At 41.0% G+C, this 18,022-nt stretch overlaps 1 protein-coding gene across 1 annotated transcript in view; it reads right to left on the bottom strand.

Annotated features, from left to right (window-relative positions):
* Positions 1 to 18,022, bottom strand: part of LOC126237082 (transmembrane protein KIAA1109 homolog) — a 567,281-nt gene that overhangs the window by 41,118 nt on the left and 508,141 nt on the right. Inside the window, exons 82-83 of the mRNA XM_049946881.1 lie at positions 10,951 to 11,217; positions 7,895 to 8,092 (exon numbers count right to left, since the gene is read on the bottom strand). Of these exons, the coding sequence (XP_049802838.1) occupies positions 7,895 to 8,092; positions 10,951 to 11,217 (465 nt within the window). The remainder of the gene's footprint in view (positions 1 to 7,894; positions 8,093 to 10,950; positions 11,218 to 18,022) is intronic.

The raw sequence follows: 18,022 nt of genomic DNA, 5'->3' as shown, positions 1-18,022 counted from the left end.
GCACAGTGTTACACCGTCCGGGTTATCTGGATACTTCCCACCAACACCAACCTATCCGAACTCCGGAGATGGGAACTTGCCCTTCAGTATATCCTCTCTTCTCGTTATCCGCCAGGCCTCAATCTCCGCTAATTTCAAGTTGCCGCCACTCATACCTCACCTGTCTCTCAACAACTTCTTTGCCTCTACTCTTCCACCTCGACTGACATCTCTGCCCAAACTCTTTGTCTTTAAATATGTCTGCTTGTGTCTGTATGTGTGGATGGATATGTGTGTGTGTGCGAGTGTATACCTGTCCTTTTTTCCCCCTAACCAACCGAAAGCGCTGGCACGTCGATAGACACACAAACAAATACAAACATACACACAAAATTCAAGCTTTCGCAACAAACTGTTGCCTCATCAGGAAAGAGGGAAAGAGAGGGAAAGAGGAAAGGATGTGGGTTTTAAGGGAGAGGGTAAGGAGTCATTCCAATCCAGGGAGCGGAAAGACTTACCTTAGGGGGAAAAAAGGACGGGTATACACTCTCACACACACATATCCATCCACACATACACAGACACAAGCAGACATCTCACAAGCAGACATATTTAAAGATATGCTTGTGAGATGTCTGCTTGTGTCTGTGCATGTGTGGATGGATATGTGTGTGTGTGAGAGTGTATACCCGTCCTTTTTTCCCCCTAAGGTAAGTCTTTCCGCTCCCAGGATTGGAATGACTCCTTACCCTCTCCCTTAAAACCCACATCCTATCGTATTTCCCTCTCCTTCCCTCTTTCCTGATGAGGCAACAGTTTGTTGCGAAAGCTTGAATTTTGTGTGTATGTTTGTGTTTGTTTGTGTGTCTATCGACCTGCCAGCGCTTTCGTTCGGTAAGTCACATCATCTTTGTTTTTAGATATATTTTTCCCACGTGGAATGTTTCCCTCTATTTTACACACACACACACACACACACACACACACACACACACACACACACACACACACACACACTCTCTTACCACACTGATGTACATACTTGTAGGATCCTATGATATTTAGAGGGGCACCGCTCTTAGAAACGGTAATAGAGGGGTACCACTCTTAGAAACAGCAATAGTGGGGACACCACACTTAGAAACGGTATTAGGTATAGGAACTTTTACATTATATCAAGTTAACATGTATTTTATTTATTATATTTTATTTTGTGTAGTCCACTGTAGGAGATGACTTTACTCGTATTTATGAAGTAGTTAGCGACCATCCCATGAACCTATCCTCCTTCAGAGGGCTGTCTTGAAGCTTGTAATATGTGTAAATTTTATTCCAGGAGGCAAGATGAATTTTAAGTTGAATATTCTAGCGAGTTGCCACAATTATCTTCAAATGTTGCAAGTGTAACGAAATGGGGAAAAAGAAGAGCTAACAAATAAAATAAATAAAATGTATATTTCAATCTGAATGTAATGTAATTCACATGTCAGCACAATGATATTGAATGTAATGTAAAAATTTACTATATTTTTCATTTAATTCTGTATATGTGCTATATGACAACAATGTAACTATCTCATGTAATGATTAATTGTAAATATTTGTATATTTATGTACTTACTAGATCAAGAAATGTACTTTAAGGAGATGTTAATGAACTGCAAAGGACTTGTGCATGTAGCACATGATTCATATAAATGGAACTGAAAATGCAAAGAAGAAACTAACATGATGGAACACTGGTCAAGAAATATTTACGTAGTGTCAATATGCCTTGAAGTGTATGGTGTAGTGGAAGCCGGCAGGTCTTCAGGTTGGTGTAAAAGACAAGCTCATCACCTGTCGTAGGCAGTGAGGTGTTTCCTGTGCCCTCATTGACCATTTATACCCCGGTAGACGCCACCAAAATTCGACTGCTGGAGATCACAATTTCGTGTTGACACATTGAACAAACTTTGGATTTTCTTCAAGTCACACGCAAGAGATCCAGGCAGTACACACACACACTCAGAATCCGATACTACATTTAAAGACATTGGAGCAATATAATAGAAACATTTATTGCTCGAATTAATTCCATTGTAAACACGAATCATGTGAAATGAATTCAAACGCTGTGCTAAACAACGAATCAACGATAATACGCTGCAATTCAAAGACATTAATGTTACGACTCCTAAAGAAGATACACACCAAAAAGACTGTATACAAAGACTGATATGCAAAGAGCATTGTGCTCAGAAATATTTTTTGTAATGTGTAAATTTCTTATTTTCTCATATATATGTATCTATGTAAATTTTCTATACTGCCACGCTCGCTTGCGGAGCGTGTCAGTAGAGGAGGCATTGTAATGGTACTTTGACTTCTGCGCCTCCGCCAATACAAAGATATAATTTACGATCGCGCATGCAGAAGAGCGCTGTGCCAGCGACCGATTTTTATAAATAATTTTGATCGTCTTTTTACTTTTGCGTAGGTTTTTGTTTTTAACAACTAATTGATGACACTCTCTCTCTTGTCTTCATATGAAAGACGTGTATTTTTTGGCGATGTGTTGAGTGTACTTTTGGGTGGAAATTAAAATTACATTACAAAGTGAGGTTGTTTCAATAGTGACTCGAGGTGGTTATCATCAAATTTGAAAATTGATCATTACAGTGACAACTTGAAGAAGTTTTCAACAGACGGAGAAAAGTGAAAGACGGGTCGTCCTACAAGAGAAATTAGGAGGACAGCCATGAAGACTACATTGTAATTAATACTGCGTGTCTAACAAGATTATAAGGTAAATTTCAATTAGTTTCTGATGCTATTTCCGTACAGTCGCTTTTTGTAGTGTTGCCGACCCAGTCTGCCATGCACGGTCAAATTACAGCACGATCTCAATCAATAATACAAAGTCCGCCTTATCCGTAACTGAAACCACCAAAATTCCAAACCCAATCAGATTTTCTATTTTATATTTTTCACGGCAGAACCCCGAGGAGAAGGGTACACCCAATCAGATTTTCTATTTTATATTTTTCACGGCAGAACCCCGAGGAGAAGGGTACACTACAACGTTTCGTCACCTATGTTGACATTGTAAGTTCCTTTGAGTCACCATTTGTTGAATTTTTCAAGAATAAAACAACACCAATCCATTCTTGTGTGGTTTTGGGCTTCTGTCCAGGTCATGTGGCACCCAATGGGCATACCTCTTTCTTATGTGAAAATGATCGTGAATGATGGTCTGCATCGCAGCCAACCCAAATTTTTTATGGTCTCTTCAATGTCACAAAATGTGACAAGAGGTTCATCATCTATCATTTTCATTACAGTATCAATGTTTTCTTGGGACACAGCCAATGATGGCGGATTGCACTAACATTCATCTTTAAGACACTCCCAACCCCTTGAAAATTCATGAAACCATTTCCAATGATGACCCTAGAAGGAGCAGACTCACCAAAAACACAAACCAGAGAAGAGTGGCAGTCTTCAGCATTTAACTTCTTTTTGTAGCCATAACAAACCACTGTACAAAATTTGTGGTGCAACAGATTCATCTTGCATTGCGTCACACTCAGCACTGTCTGCGTCTTCAGTCACTGTTTGCAGTATGGTTTGAAATCCAGTGGCAGGGGGACTGCTAAATGCATGCTCTGAGGGCCAGGAAAACTGCTGTTTGAAATTAAGATAATCACACTGTTGTCAAACTTCCTATTTAAGAGTTGCTGAAAACTTTTGGCTAAGCCTCTGTATTTCATTTATTGCTGCTTCTGCTGTTGCAGCTTTGCTAGACTTCATTATGATGCTTACATCATCAGCAAAGGTTTGTTAGAATACAGCGAGAACAGTGGTGGTATCATAATTGAAGCCTGTGGAATGCCAGTACGAATTTGTCCCCACTGAGAAGAATATTCATAATGAGAGCTGCATGAGCTACGTGGCTATTTAGAGTCGCACTGATAAAACAGGGACCAACAATGTGATTCTTGAAAAGCCTGTATTGAATAATTGAGAAACTAAGGTCACTGTTTATTCACTTCTCTCAATTTGTGCGTATTTTCAACTGAGCAGTAGTGCATATTGTGAAGATCGATTTGCTCACAGTTTTTGAATTGCTGTATCACTGATCGTTCTTCGTAGGCACTATTTGGACAACTATAATTGATTCTGAATGTCATTGCCATGAAGCTTCTGGTGGAGCAAAATGGGAAAAGGATGAAATGTGCTGCAATGTAGTATTCAAACAATACTCCTTTGGCTGATACCTCTAGCATATTCACACTGGGCTTGGACAATCAGGATGCCTTCCAGTTTTCAATCACATCTCTCCTCTAACAGGTGAACAATTTTCTCCATAAATGAAAGCTATATCCACATTTACAACTATCATATACATTGTGAAAATCAGAATAGATCCTTGTTCAAGTTGTCTGTCTGCTGCAATTGCAGAGCACAGACTTATGGGCCTAAAGCACATGGTTAAACAAGCGACCATACCAGATATACATGTCTGCTTACATTTGATACAGTACAACAAGCATTAGAGGAACCCCTTTTCCTGATGAAAGAAGCTCTTTGATTGGTTAAACCAATGCCAAAGATAAGGTACACAGGGAGAAAGGAGGGAGTGAGAGAGAGGGAAGTAGAGAGAAGTTGTGTCAATTTAGCAGCTATAATCGTTAAAAAGAAATGCATCCTTTTCTTCTGTCCATTGGGTGCCTCACTCTTAATTTTTGTTCTTAATTTATTTGTTCCATTCTTTGTGGTCTTTAAGTTTCCCTATCAGTTTTCTTTTTTTATAAGAGAAGAAACCTACTAATTTCAAAACATTCCTGCTGCCTATTGAAAGACTTCCCTTCCTCCTTGGAAAACTGTATCTATATTTAATGACTTAATGCATGTATATTGATGGAGCCACTTTGATTCATAATGTAGGACAATCTTGAAAAATTACTTGGAATTGGCAGTGAATAACATCACCTTTCAACACTGAAGGAAAAGACATATTGCTACTACTGTAAAGAAGATGCATCAAGTTGCTGACAGATACAATTACGAGACACTCACAACAGCTTTCGGCCACAGCCATTGTCAATAAAAGAGAGACACCTCACTCACACAAACAAGCACACCTCAAGCACACATGACCACCAACTCCAGCATCTCGGACCGGAAGGCAACATCACATGGGATGCAAGCAGCAATCTGGAGAGGGTGAGGGAAGAAAAGGGAAGGGATAGTAGTCTACGGGTGGGGAGAGAGATGAACACTGTCTGGTGGAGTGTGCAGGGACTAGACTGCCAACAGGCACAGCATCGGGATGTTGTGAGGCAGGGAGGTGGAGAAAGAAAGGAACAAAAAAGGAGAGGAGCAGTGAAAGGCATGCAGATGTGTTGGCAGAGGGCTGCAAATAAACAGGGTGGGAGCTGAGAGGACAGAGGTGGTGGAAACTGTTGGGTAGAGGGTGTGGACATGGTATGTTACTGTAGGTTGAGACCGTAGGAAAGGATCCAGATGGCTCGGGTAGTGAAGCAGCCATTGAAATCAAGTGTGTTATGTTCAGCTGTATGTTAAGCCACTGGGTGGTCTACTTTGCTCTTGGCCACAGTTTCACAGTGGCCATTCATCCTAGTGGGCAGCTGGTTGTTAGTCACACCAATATAAAAAGCTGCGCAGATTGCAGCAGAGCTGGTAAATAACATGGCTGCTTTCACAGGTGGGCTGGCCCCTAATGGGATAGTATAAACCTGTGACAGGACTGGAAAAGGAAGTGCAGGGTGGGTAGATTGGGCAGGTTTTGCACCTGGGCCTTACACAGGTCCTCGTGGTAAGGGATTGGGAGTTGCGTAGGGATGGACTAGGATGTTGTGGAGGTTGGGTGGGCAATGGAACACCACTTCAGGAGGGGTGGGAAGTATCTTGGGTAGGATGTGCCACAAGGTGGTCTACTTTGCTGTTGGCCACAGTTTGATGGTGGCCGTTCATTCAACCCGAGATGCTTCCCACCCCTCCTAAAGCAGTGTTCTGTCGCCCACCCAAGCACCACAAATCATAGTCCATCACTATGCCACTCCCAATCCCAACCCCTTGTCACAAGGATCATATCCCTGTGGAAGACCCAGGTGCAAAAATTACGCAATCCACTTACACAGCACTTCCTTTTCTAGTCCTATCATAGGTTTATCCTATCCCAAGAGGGGCCAGGCCACCTGTGACAGCAACCATGTCCTTTACCAGCTCTGCTGAGACATTGCACAGCTTTTTATATTGGTGTGACTTGTCTACAGGATGAAAGGCTACCATCAAACTGTGGCCAACAGCAAAGTAGACCAACCTGTGGCACAACATGCAGCTGAACATAACACACTTGATTTCAATGGCTGCTTCAATGTCTGAGCCATCTGGATCCTTCCCTCCACCACCAGCTTCTACCAGTTGTGCAGATGGGAGTTATCCTTGCAAGACATTCTCTGCTCCTGTAATTATCCCGGCCTCAACCTTTGGTAATATACTGTCTCCACACCCTCCACCCAACAGTTTCCACCCCCTCTGTCCTTTCATCTCCTCCCCAAACTCATCTCTCGCCCAGTTTATTTGCAGTCCTCTGCCAATGCATCTGCAAGCCTTTCCCTGCTTCTCTCTTTTTTGTTCCTTTTTTTCCCCACCTCCTTGCCCCACAACCTCCCATTGGCAATCTAGTCCCTGCACACTCCACCACACAGTGTTTGTCTCTCTCCCATCTGTACACTACTATCTCTTCTCTTTCCCTCCCCAACTCTCTCCAGATTGCTGTTTGCATCACACGAGCTGTTGCATTCTGGCCCGAGATGATTAAGTTGGCGGTCATATGTGCATGAGGTGTGCTTGTTTGTTTGTTTGTTTGTGTGTGTGTGTGTGTGTGTGTGTGTGTGTGTGTGTGTGTGCGCACGTGTGTGTGTTGTCTCTCTTTTACTGACAAAGGCTGTGGCCAAAAGCTACTGAGAGTGTCTTTTAATTGTGCCTGTCTGCAACACGACATGGCTTCTTTACAGTAAGTAGCAATCTGTCTTTTCCTATATTGTTAATATTCCTACTTGGAGTTTCCATTGTTTAACATCATTTTTCTTAATATAACACAAAGAACCAAACACTGAGCTCAAGTCACTAATGCCACTGATCTAATGGCCCTCAACAGTCAGTCAGTTTGAATCGTGGTGGATCAATATGTAGTCAGCAAGGGTATGAAGAGATGACAGGGTGGTGGGGTATGTAGTCCCTTATGACTAGACTTTGTGTCAATGCCTCAGATTAAATTTCATGGCTCTCCACTTTGTATCACTGAAGGCATATGACACTGCTGATGCATCCATCGTGTTGGGATGTTTGGGTCAACAGTAACGTAGGAGCTACTCTAAGGGCGTAGGCTGTGTTCCAGCCTTTCCCTACTTTATGTGTTGTTTCATCCAGGAATTTTCATTGCTGTTATAGATAAAATTACACTAATAATATATTACACTGATTAGTAATTATTTCAACATATGCTTCTCTATTGTAAACAGGGCCATCAATCATGAGCATTAGCTCAACACTGGTTCAACAATAAAATAAATTATTGTATGGAGCAGCCTTGGTCATCATGCAACTGAAAGTCATATTTTTTCAAATTATGTTTGTGGAGCACCAAGCGGGAAAAAAAAGACAAACTGTACTATAGTATAAAGTTCATATTTATTTACAGATCCCTTCAGAGGTAGCTAGTCGATTTACTTCATAGGAGAAAAGAAATCGCATAAAAATGTATCTACTTCACTTCCTGCTGGGTAACAGCTTTATTACTTTTGTTTGTGACATTGTTTCAAAATATTTAAAAAAAAATCAGTTTTGTTTAACTTGTGCTGGTTGTATATGGCTGATAATATTTATGACGATGTTATATACTTACCATCAATTTCACTGCATGCAAATGCATAATGAAACCATTCCTGAAGTGTTCGAAACTGGGGAGGAAACAGTACATTTCGACTGACGCGGCATATTGTTGCCATGCTGAGATGTTGGGCGTGAGGTTGCTCAGTTGTCATGCCTAAACTGAATGTTAGTGTTTGTACAACGTGGACATCCAAACGTTGGTGTTCACTACCTGCAGAGAATACAAAAATACCAGTACATAGTTAAGTAATAATTGATATGTGCAGCTACATAATACTGTATGTATAATATAACAAGAAAATCGGAAGATGACAAAACCCGTTGGCCAGCAGGTGGGGTCCCCCCCCCCCACACACACACACAGAAAACAATGATTCAATGTGACATTGCACTTCATATTTAGATGCCCACATCTACACTGCAGGAAAAAAAATTGATGCACCCGGAGGGTGATGTCGATTTTGGTTTGATGATGGCATACACGACCTGTGGGACAGTAGAAGTACTGCCAATGGTTTCAATGTTATCCGACAGCATAGTGGCATAGATGCCAGAGACCACTCTCTGTCTACCCATTAATAGGAATGCTCACAGCCAAAATACATGGTGCGGAGCAAATTGAAGCAAGCAGGCAATCACATAGTGGAGATGCACTTCTGCTCCTTACAGCCAACTGAACCAATCTGAAAGGGGTCAAATTGTGAATGTCCAAGTGGTGGGGTAGTCCTTTTAGGGAATTGCCACACAAGTTGGATGTGCTGCATCAGTTGTGCGACAATGCTGGTCTCGGTGGTCACAAGAACATTCTCACACCTGTAGAAGAGGTGCTGGATATCCATGCAGCACAGATGTTCACCAGGATTGCCAAATTGTGAAGGCATCAGTGGCAGATCGTACAACTGCCACAGCACAGGTAAGAGGGCTTCTGAGCCCAGATATGTCAACACCGACTGTCGTGAACTGGTAGTTAGCAGTGGGACTACAGGAAAGCACACCTCTAGCCCACCTTCCAATCACGCCACAGCATCAACATGCACAGCTCGACTGGTGCTGACAGAGAATCACTTGGAAGATGGAAATGTACATCGAGGCCTTCAGCGATGAAACCAAATTCTGCCTGCACACAAGTGATGGTTGGTTGTGCATACGACACAGACCTGGTGAGCATTGTCTTGTAGAGTGCATTTGTCCAACACACACTGGCCCCACTTCAAGCGTCGTGGTTCATGATGCGATAAGCTACAACTTTTGTACGCCTTTTGGTGGGTATACAGGAGATGCTAATCAGGGCTAAGTATGTGCAGAATGTTGTTAAACCCGTTCCTTTGCTGTTCTGGCAAGAGGAAGGTGACGTGTTGTTCCAACAGGATAATGCTTGCCCACATACTGCCTGTGAAACTCAATGTGCTCTGCAAGATGTGCAATGACTTCCCTGGCCAGCATGATCTCCAGACCTGACTCAAATCGAGCTTGTGTGAGATGTGGTGGGATGAGAAGCAATTCAGGTGACATTTTAACCAACAACTTTTACAGGTTGAATAGGTTGAGCAGGTATGGCATAACATATTGGAGGACAGTATTTGCCATTTGTACAATCATCTGGATGACAGAGTCAGTGCCTATGGAGGTTACACTATGTACTAATGTGGCCATTGTAGCATGGGTTGATACCTGATACCTCACTAGGGAAACTACCCAATGCACCCTCCTCAGATTTAGTGGTAAAATGGTACAAAGTGCAGCCCGTCAAAACTGAACACGGATCAATTATGAAAACAGGAAGAAGACTTCCGGAACTGTGAAAAAAGAAGCAAAATAGAAACTGAGAATGGTCCAAGCTCAAGATGTGCAACATCGAGCAACATGCAATAATCACGATTTTGTCGTCATCGTGTGGTCACGGAGTTAAACTCCTCAGCATAAGATCCGTGTTCAAATCTCCCTCATGTCCTGTAATTTTTCTTCACAAAATCATGAACTTTCTGTCCAGACATTGATGTATCTGTTCCCTTTTTGTAACCTTGGTGACTGTCATACTATACACTCATTACAGAATACGAGTTGAGAGGTAAGAGTATATTACCATCACAAGTATGTGATGAATAGCAAGTGCAGGTGAGATGCTGCACAAATATCTTACTGAAATGAAAACAACAAATAAATGGGTGTAAACTATGTTACAACAAAGGAATTCAAGAGTTAAAACTTCCAGTATGGAATGCCAGAGTCAAAACGTGGTACTTGTGCAGGACAAAGAGGAGGTAAGTATTCTGGAGGCCCCTTCCTTACACCTCACTGTTGTAAACAGATGTTACACCACAACAACACACACACATATTTGAATACAGCAAACAGACATGTGAATGACCAAATGGACAGCTCATAGTTTTTGGGGAGAGGAAAAAAAAGTTTTGTTACCCCCCCCCCCCCCCCACACACACACACTGAAATCTCATCATAATAAATTCTGTGTAGGTATTCCCATCCCCCCCCCCTCTCGCGCAATTATTCTCTCCATTGTGTGTCAAGGAGGCTCAAAAAACTTGTGATTTTTAGTTATGGTTTTGTATTTTCTATGTCAAACATTTTCTTTACATTTGCTAATTTGCTTCTGGTATGCATGAATTTCTGATAGCCAATTGTTTCAGTCCTTCATCAATGAATCTAAGTTCAGAACATTCTCAGTGAACATGTTGTTAGTCATTCCATGTAAGTGAAATAAAGATGTAACTGCTATTTAATGATTGTATCTGTGATTTTTCCCCCTTTGCTTTCTTCTTCATCCAATGTCCACTTACGTAACTTGTTCCTAAGATTTTCCTCAGACTTTTCCTTTCTTGTATCTTGATGTTTTTGATTAGAGATTTGCCGCCGATCATCATCATTTCAGATGTGTAAAGTACTTCTGATTTGAAAAAAAGGAGAGAGAGAGAGAGAGAGAGAAAGAGAGAAAGAGAGAAAGAGAGAGAGAGAGAGAGAGAGAGAGTTACAATGTTGTAGTTCCACCTTTTGTGAGAATAGGTATTTTATTAGTTTAAGGTAATGTAATTTTAGAGTCTTAATTCTTACCATCTGTTGAAGGTACTTCCTGAGCCTCAGTGGCAAAAGAGATGCAGGGTTCTTTGAGGGAGAACAGTGCCCATGACTTTGACTTGAAGTTTATCCCGTGAAAGCAGGCGAGTGAGATGTTGCTGCCATGTAGCTCCATAGTACCACCTAGCACGGTGCCTGATGATGGGAGTGGGAAGCTCAGTGTTGACAAGTGCAGGCCTGCCACCTGAGAAAGGACTCGCTGCCAGTGACGGTGGTGCCTTGCATCCTCCCATGGGACACTTGCTGAAATTTTCATAGGATTATTAGAACATACTGTATATCTTCAAAACTATAAGCTAGATGCTAGCATTAAGAGAGGAAGCAGAACAAGGAAAAAGGAATGAAGATAAGGTTTGATGTCACTTCAGAATGAGGCCATCGGAAATAGAGTACAAGCTCAAATTGGGAAAGAAAATTCTTGTAATGGTATTGTGAGACAAGAGATAGGCTTTTAAGAAGTACTCGATTTAAAATATAATTCACTTTTACTATGTACATAAAAAATGACACGTATACAACACTTCTATGAGCAGATATACAAAACCAGTTACCTGTTTCATGATGAGACTACAACTTGTCTGTAGAGGCTTAATAGTAAGTTCCAACTTAGTTCTTGTGAAACATAAGATGAATGACAAGTGAATCAAGGTAGTATACTTACCTCTACTTGAACGTAGGATCATACTGACAATTACAAAATAAAACTACAGTTGATAATATTACGGAAAACAACACTACAAATATTAACGAACATGCAAAGAAGATAATACTACAGTCTGTTCTACACTGTTAATGTATGAATAGTGCAGCATAATGCAATAAATGTGCACAGCGATAACACAGCAAAAGGAAAGTGCTCAACCACATTTCACAAGGCATCCTGAAACGGCATTCTCAAAAAAATTACAATCTGGTTTGTGAAGTTATAAAATTGCACATTTTGGTATAAATAGTTTAGGACTTGGTATTGACTGTTTTTGAAAAACACAACTTATTCTTACTTTTCTTGAGAAAGCAAGCTTTTGCAAGTCTGGGCAGCCATCAGTGGCCCTTTTTTGTTGTACAAGGGCTGCTCAATAAAGAATGATCATAATTTTTTATGGTCATAATTTCACATGCCCCCCATGAACCATGGACCTTGCCGTTGGTGGGGAGGCTTGCGTGCCTCAGCGATACAGATGGCCGTACCGTAGGTGCAACCACAACGGAGGGGTATCTGTTGAGAGGCCAGACAAACATGTGGTTCCTGAAGAGGGGCAGCAGCCTTTTCAGTAGTTGCAGGGGCAACAGTCTGGTTGATTGACTGATCTGGCCTTGTAACATTAACCAAAACGGCCTTGCTGTGCTGGTACTGCGAACGGCTGAAAGCAAGGGGAAACTACAGCCGTAATTTTTCCCGAGGACATGCAGCTCTACTGTATGATTAAATGATGATGGCGTCCTCTTGGGTAAAATATTCCGGAGGTAAAATAGTCCCCCATTCGGATCTCCGGGCGGGGACTACTCAGGAGGACGTCGTTATCAGGAGAAAGAAAACTGGCGTTCTACGGATCGGAGCGTGGAATGTCAGATCCCTTAATCGGGCAGGTAGGTTAGAAAATTTAAAAAGGGAAATGGATAGGTTAAAGTTAGATATAGTGGGAATTAGTGAAGTTCGGTGGCAGGAGGAACAAGACTTTTGGTCTGGTGATTACAGGGTTATAAATACAAAATCAAATAGGGGTAATGCAGGAGTAGGTTTAATAATGAATAAAAAAATAGGAGTGCGGGTTAGCTACTACAAACAGCATAGTGAACGCATTATTGTGGCCAAGATAGACACAAAGCCCATGCCTACTACAGTAGTACAAGTTTATATGCCAACTAGCTCTGCAGATGATGAAGAAATAGATGAAATGTATGACGAGATAAAAGAAATTATTCAGGTAGTGAAGGGAGACGAAAATTTAATAGTCATGGGTGACTGGAATTCGTCAGTAGGAAAAGGGAGAGAAGGAAACATAGTAGGTGAATATGGATTGGGGGGAAGGAATGAAAGAGGAAGCCGCCTTGTAGAATTTTGCACAGAGCATAACTTAATCATAGCTAACACTTGGTTCAAGAATCATGAAAGGAGGCTGTATACATGGAAGAAGCCTGGAGATACTGACAGGTTTCAGATAGATTATATAATGGTAAGACAGAGATTTAGGAACCAGGTTTTAAATTGTAAGACATTTCCTGGGGCAGATGTGGATTCTGACCACAATCTATTGGTTATGAACTGCAGATTGAAACTGAAGAAACTGCAAAAAGGTGGGAATTTAAGGAGATGGGACCTGGATAAGCTGAAAGAACCAGAGGTTGTAGAGAGTTTCAGGAAGAGCATAAGGGAACAATTGACAGGAATGGGGGAAAGAAATACAGTAGAAGAAGAATGGGTAGCTCTGAGGGATGAAGTGGTGAAGGCAGCAGACGATCAAGTAGGTAAAAAGACTAGGGCTAATAGAAATCCTTGGGTAACAGAAGAAATATTGAATTTAATTGATGAAAGGAGAAAATATAAGAATGCAGTAAATGAAGCAGGCAAAAAGGAATACAAACGTCTCAAAAATGAGATCGACAGGAAGTGCAAAATGGCTAAGCAGGGATGGCTAGAGGACAAATGTAAGGATGTAGAGGCTTATCTCACTAGGGGTAAGATAGATACTGCCTACAGGAAAATTAAAGAGACCTTTGGGGAGAAGAGAACCACTTGTATGAATATCAAGAGCTCAGATGGCAACCCAGTTCTAAGCAAAGAAGGGAAAGCAGAAAGGTGGAAGGAGTATATAGAGGGTTTATACAAGGGCGATGTACTTGAGGACAATATTATGGAAATGGAAGAGGATGTAGATGAAGACGAAATGGGAGATAAGATACTGCGTGAAGAGTTTGACAGAGCACTGAAAGACCTGAGTCAAAACAAGGCCCAGGGAGTAGACAACATTCCATTAGAACTACTGATGGCCTCGGGAGAGCCAGTCATGACAAAACTCTACCATCTGGTGAGCACGATGTATGAGACAGGCGAAATACCCTCAGACTTCAAGAAGAATATAATAATTCCAATCCCAAAGAAAGCAGGTGTTGACAGATGTGAAAATTACCGAACTATCAGTTTGGTAAGTCACAGCTGCAAAATACTAACGCGAATTCGTTACAGACGAATGGAAAAACTGGTAGAAGCCGACCTCGGGGAAGATCAGTTTGGATTCCGTAGAAATGTTGGAACACGTGAGGCAATACTGACCTTACGACTTATCTTGGAAGAGAGATTAAGAAAAGGCAAACCTACGTTTCTAGCATTTGTAGACTTAGAGAAAGCTTTTGACAATGTTGACTGGAATACTCTCTTTCAAATTCTGAAGGTGGCAGGGGTAAAATACAGGGAGCGAAAGGCTATTTACAATTTGTACAGAAACCAGATGGCAGTTATAAGAGTCGAGGGGCATGAAAGGGAAGCAGTGGTTGGGAAAGGAGTAAGACAGGGCTGTAGCCTGTCCCCGATGTTATTCAATCTGTATATTGAGCAAGCAGTAAAGGAAACAAAAGAAAAATTCGGAGTAGGTATTAAAATTCATGGAGAAGAAGTAAAAACTTTGAGGTTCGCCGATGACATTGTAATTCTGTCAGAGACAGCAAAGGACTTGGAAGAGCAGTTGAACGGAATGGACAGTGTCTTGAAAGGAGGATATAAGATGAACATCAACAAAAGCAAAACGAGGATAATGGAATGTAGTCAAATTAAGTCGGGTGATGCTGAGGGAATTAGATTAGGAAATGAGACACTTAAAGTAGTAAAGGAGTTTTGCTATTTAGGGAGTAAAATAACCGATGATGGTCGAAGTAGAGAGGATGTAAAATGTAGACTGGCAATGGCAAGGAAAGCGTTTCTCAAGAAGAGAAATTTGTTAACATCGAATATAGATTTAGGTGTCAGGAAGTCGTTTCTGAAAGTATTTGTATGGAGTGTAGCCATGTATGGAAGTGAGACATGGACGATAACTAGTTTGGACAAGAAGAGAATAGAAGCTTTTGAAATGTGGTGCTACAGAAGAATGCTGAAGATAAGGTGGGTAGATCACGTAACTAATGAGGAGGTATTGAATAGGGTTGGGGAGAAGAGAGGTTTGTGGCACAACTTGACTAGAAGAAGGGATCGGTTGGTAGGACATGTTTTGAGGCATCAAGGGATCACAAATTTAGCATTGGAGGGCAGCGTGGAGGGTAAAAATCGTAGAGGGAGACCAAGAGATGAATACACTAAGCAGATTCAGAAGGATGTAGGTTGCAGTAGGTACTGGGAGATGAAGAAGCTTGCACAGGATAGAGTAGCATGGAGAGCTGCATCAAACCAGTCTCAGGACTGAAGACCACAACAACAACACAACAATTTCACATGCTAAAATTTAATCTTATGATATTCTGTTAGCTTAATGTGCAACAAACACGCATTAGTAGTTTCATTGTTGAGACTCCTGGTTCCCGCCTGTGAGAGGCAGGCAAGGTCAGACATGTTCATTACTGCCTACCGCTGCAATGGAGGCAAAATGCGAGGAACAATATGCGGCTTTGAAATTCTGCTTCCATCTCAACAAATCTTCAGCTGAGGCCTATACAATGTTACAGGAGGTCTAAGGAGAGTCTGTTCTTCCCTACAGCACAGCTCGAAGGTGGTTTAAAATGTTTAAAGAGGGGAGACAATCGATTTCAAAGGAAGGTGGACCCAGTGCCCCAGTTACTGCTCTTACGAAAGAAAACATCAACACTGCTGCTGTCATTGTGAAGGAGTATTGATGAATTATCTTAAGATCACTTTCTGAAATACTTAACATTTCATTGGGTGCCACCCACATGTTTGTTACAGAAAAATTAGATGACATGTGCTTGTGCACAATGGATTCCAAGACTGCTGATTCCCGAACAAAAGGAAATTCGCGAGCAGGTCTGCATGCAGTTAAAATTGACGTTAGAGGAAGATCCACAGTTTCTTCCAAATGTAATCGCTGCTGGTGAAACCTGGCTACATCATTTTGATCCTGAGAGTAAACAGCAAAGGTCAGTGTGGAAATCTCCTTCATCATTGACACCCAAAAAAGGAAAAGTGATTGCTTCTGCTGGGAAAGTTATGGTCATCTCATTCTTTGATATTCATGGAAAGGTTTATCAGCACGTTGTACCTACACACACATCAGTAACTGAACAATATTACAGGGACGTCCTGAAAACATTGCAAGTCCATATCAGGCGCAAAAGACCACATTTCCGTGAAGCAGGCTGGATGCTGCATCACAATAATGTGCAGCCACATACTGTCAATGTTGTTGCTGAATATCTTGCAAAAATCAACGTGAAGTGCATCCCTCACCCTCCCTATAGTATGGATTTGGCCCCATGTGACTTTTTTCTATACCCTGACATGAAGAAACGCCTTCGTGAGAGGCGTTATCAATCATCAGAAGCAGTGGTGAAGGCTGCAAAGGCAATTCTGAAGGATCTCTCAAAAAATAGTTTCCAGCATGTATTTGAAGACTGGCAGAAACGCTGTGACAAGTGCATTGCATTCATGGGAGAACACTGTGAGAAGGACCATCAAGTAATGGTATGATGTCAAAAAAATTATGATCATTCTTTATTGAACAGCGCTTGTATATCATAAAACCCATTGCTGCTTCGACAAATGAGACAAAATAGGTTTGGTCCAGAAAATGGAAGAATTATTATTTTGCAAAGACAGACAGAATGAAATTGTATACGTTACACTACAATAACAGAATTCCCTGTCTACTATATATAGCAAAAACTAGTGACTTTAAATAGCTCTCTTTGTAAGAAATGAAGTGAAACCACAATGCTACAACTTTGACTACATACTAATGCCAGATCTAGTTATTACCTTTAACTCTGGTAATAAGAAAAACTATTCTACTCTTGTCACCATGTATGTATTCTCACATTAAATGAAAACATATTTAAAAAAAAAAAAAAAAAAAAAAAAAAAAAAAAAAAAAAAAAAAAAAAAAAACAAGATGTTTTCTTTAGGTTTTTGTAATAAGATAGTTACTTATAAGATCACTGCATCATGCATAATGTCAGAAGTTACTGCAGAAGCCATAAATATTCCTACTGGAAGCTGTTCATTTTCAGGGGCTGGTACCACTGTAGGCTGCATAAACATGCAACTGCTTGGAGCAAAAGCGACAGTTACATCATCTCAGCTGACATCAAGAGCTCCTTGTTAGAGACACACACTGCGTACGCACTTTCTGGTGTGTCCAGCCTAGTCACTCTTAAAAATATGATTCCTGCACTTAAAGGAGGCAAGGAATCACAAGATTTTTTTCCTTGGTGTAGGAAACAATACATCAACCAGACCTGTCATATGGTTGTAGACAAATACAACAAACATTACCCCGAGAAACACTACAGCAGCCAGAAAAATCTGATATTGTTGATTATTGTCTAGATACAGGACATGGTATGAAGTATGAAGGTGCCAAGACTCTTGGGCATCTCAACCAACTCCATTGTTGAAGAGGCAGTCAAAGCAGAACAGGAAATCAACTAATCAACAAGGCCATAGGATAATAGAGCAGTAAAGAAAGATTACCTGGGATAGTGGATGTAACACAGTGATATTAACACTATGCTGGTCACTGAGGACTAAATTTGCATATTTGATCACTACAATCTTATTTTTGTCATAAAAGGTTTTTCTTCTTTCTCTGTCCCCTATTCACGTATCTTCTTACTATCTTTCTTCTGTATTATTTATGTGAACTGACACTAGAACCTCCTCTGGAAGCAGTTTTTGCAACTCTCCACCATGATAAGGCTTTCATCAATATACAACTTTTAAAGTTGCTCATGGATCATGAACTTAACTCTACTGCACCAATCACATTTATAATTGTTGCTATTGTTTATTCTCCAAAGACTGGTTTGATGCAACTTTTCTTGATAGTCTACCCGTGCAAGTCTTTTCATATCTGCATAACTACTTCTAACATACATTTATTTGAAGCCC

The sequence above is a fragment of the Schistocerca nitens genome, chromosome 2, assembly GCF_023898315.1.
Source record: "Schistocerca nitens isolate TAMUIC-IGC-003100 chromosome 2, iqSchNite1.1, whole genome shotgun sequence".
Lineage (NCBI taxonomy): Eukaryota > Metazoa > Arthropoda > Insecta > Orthoptera > Acrididae > Schistocerca > Schistocerca nitens.
This window is presented reverse-complemented; position numbering and strand designations above follow the sequence as displayed.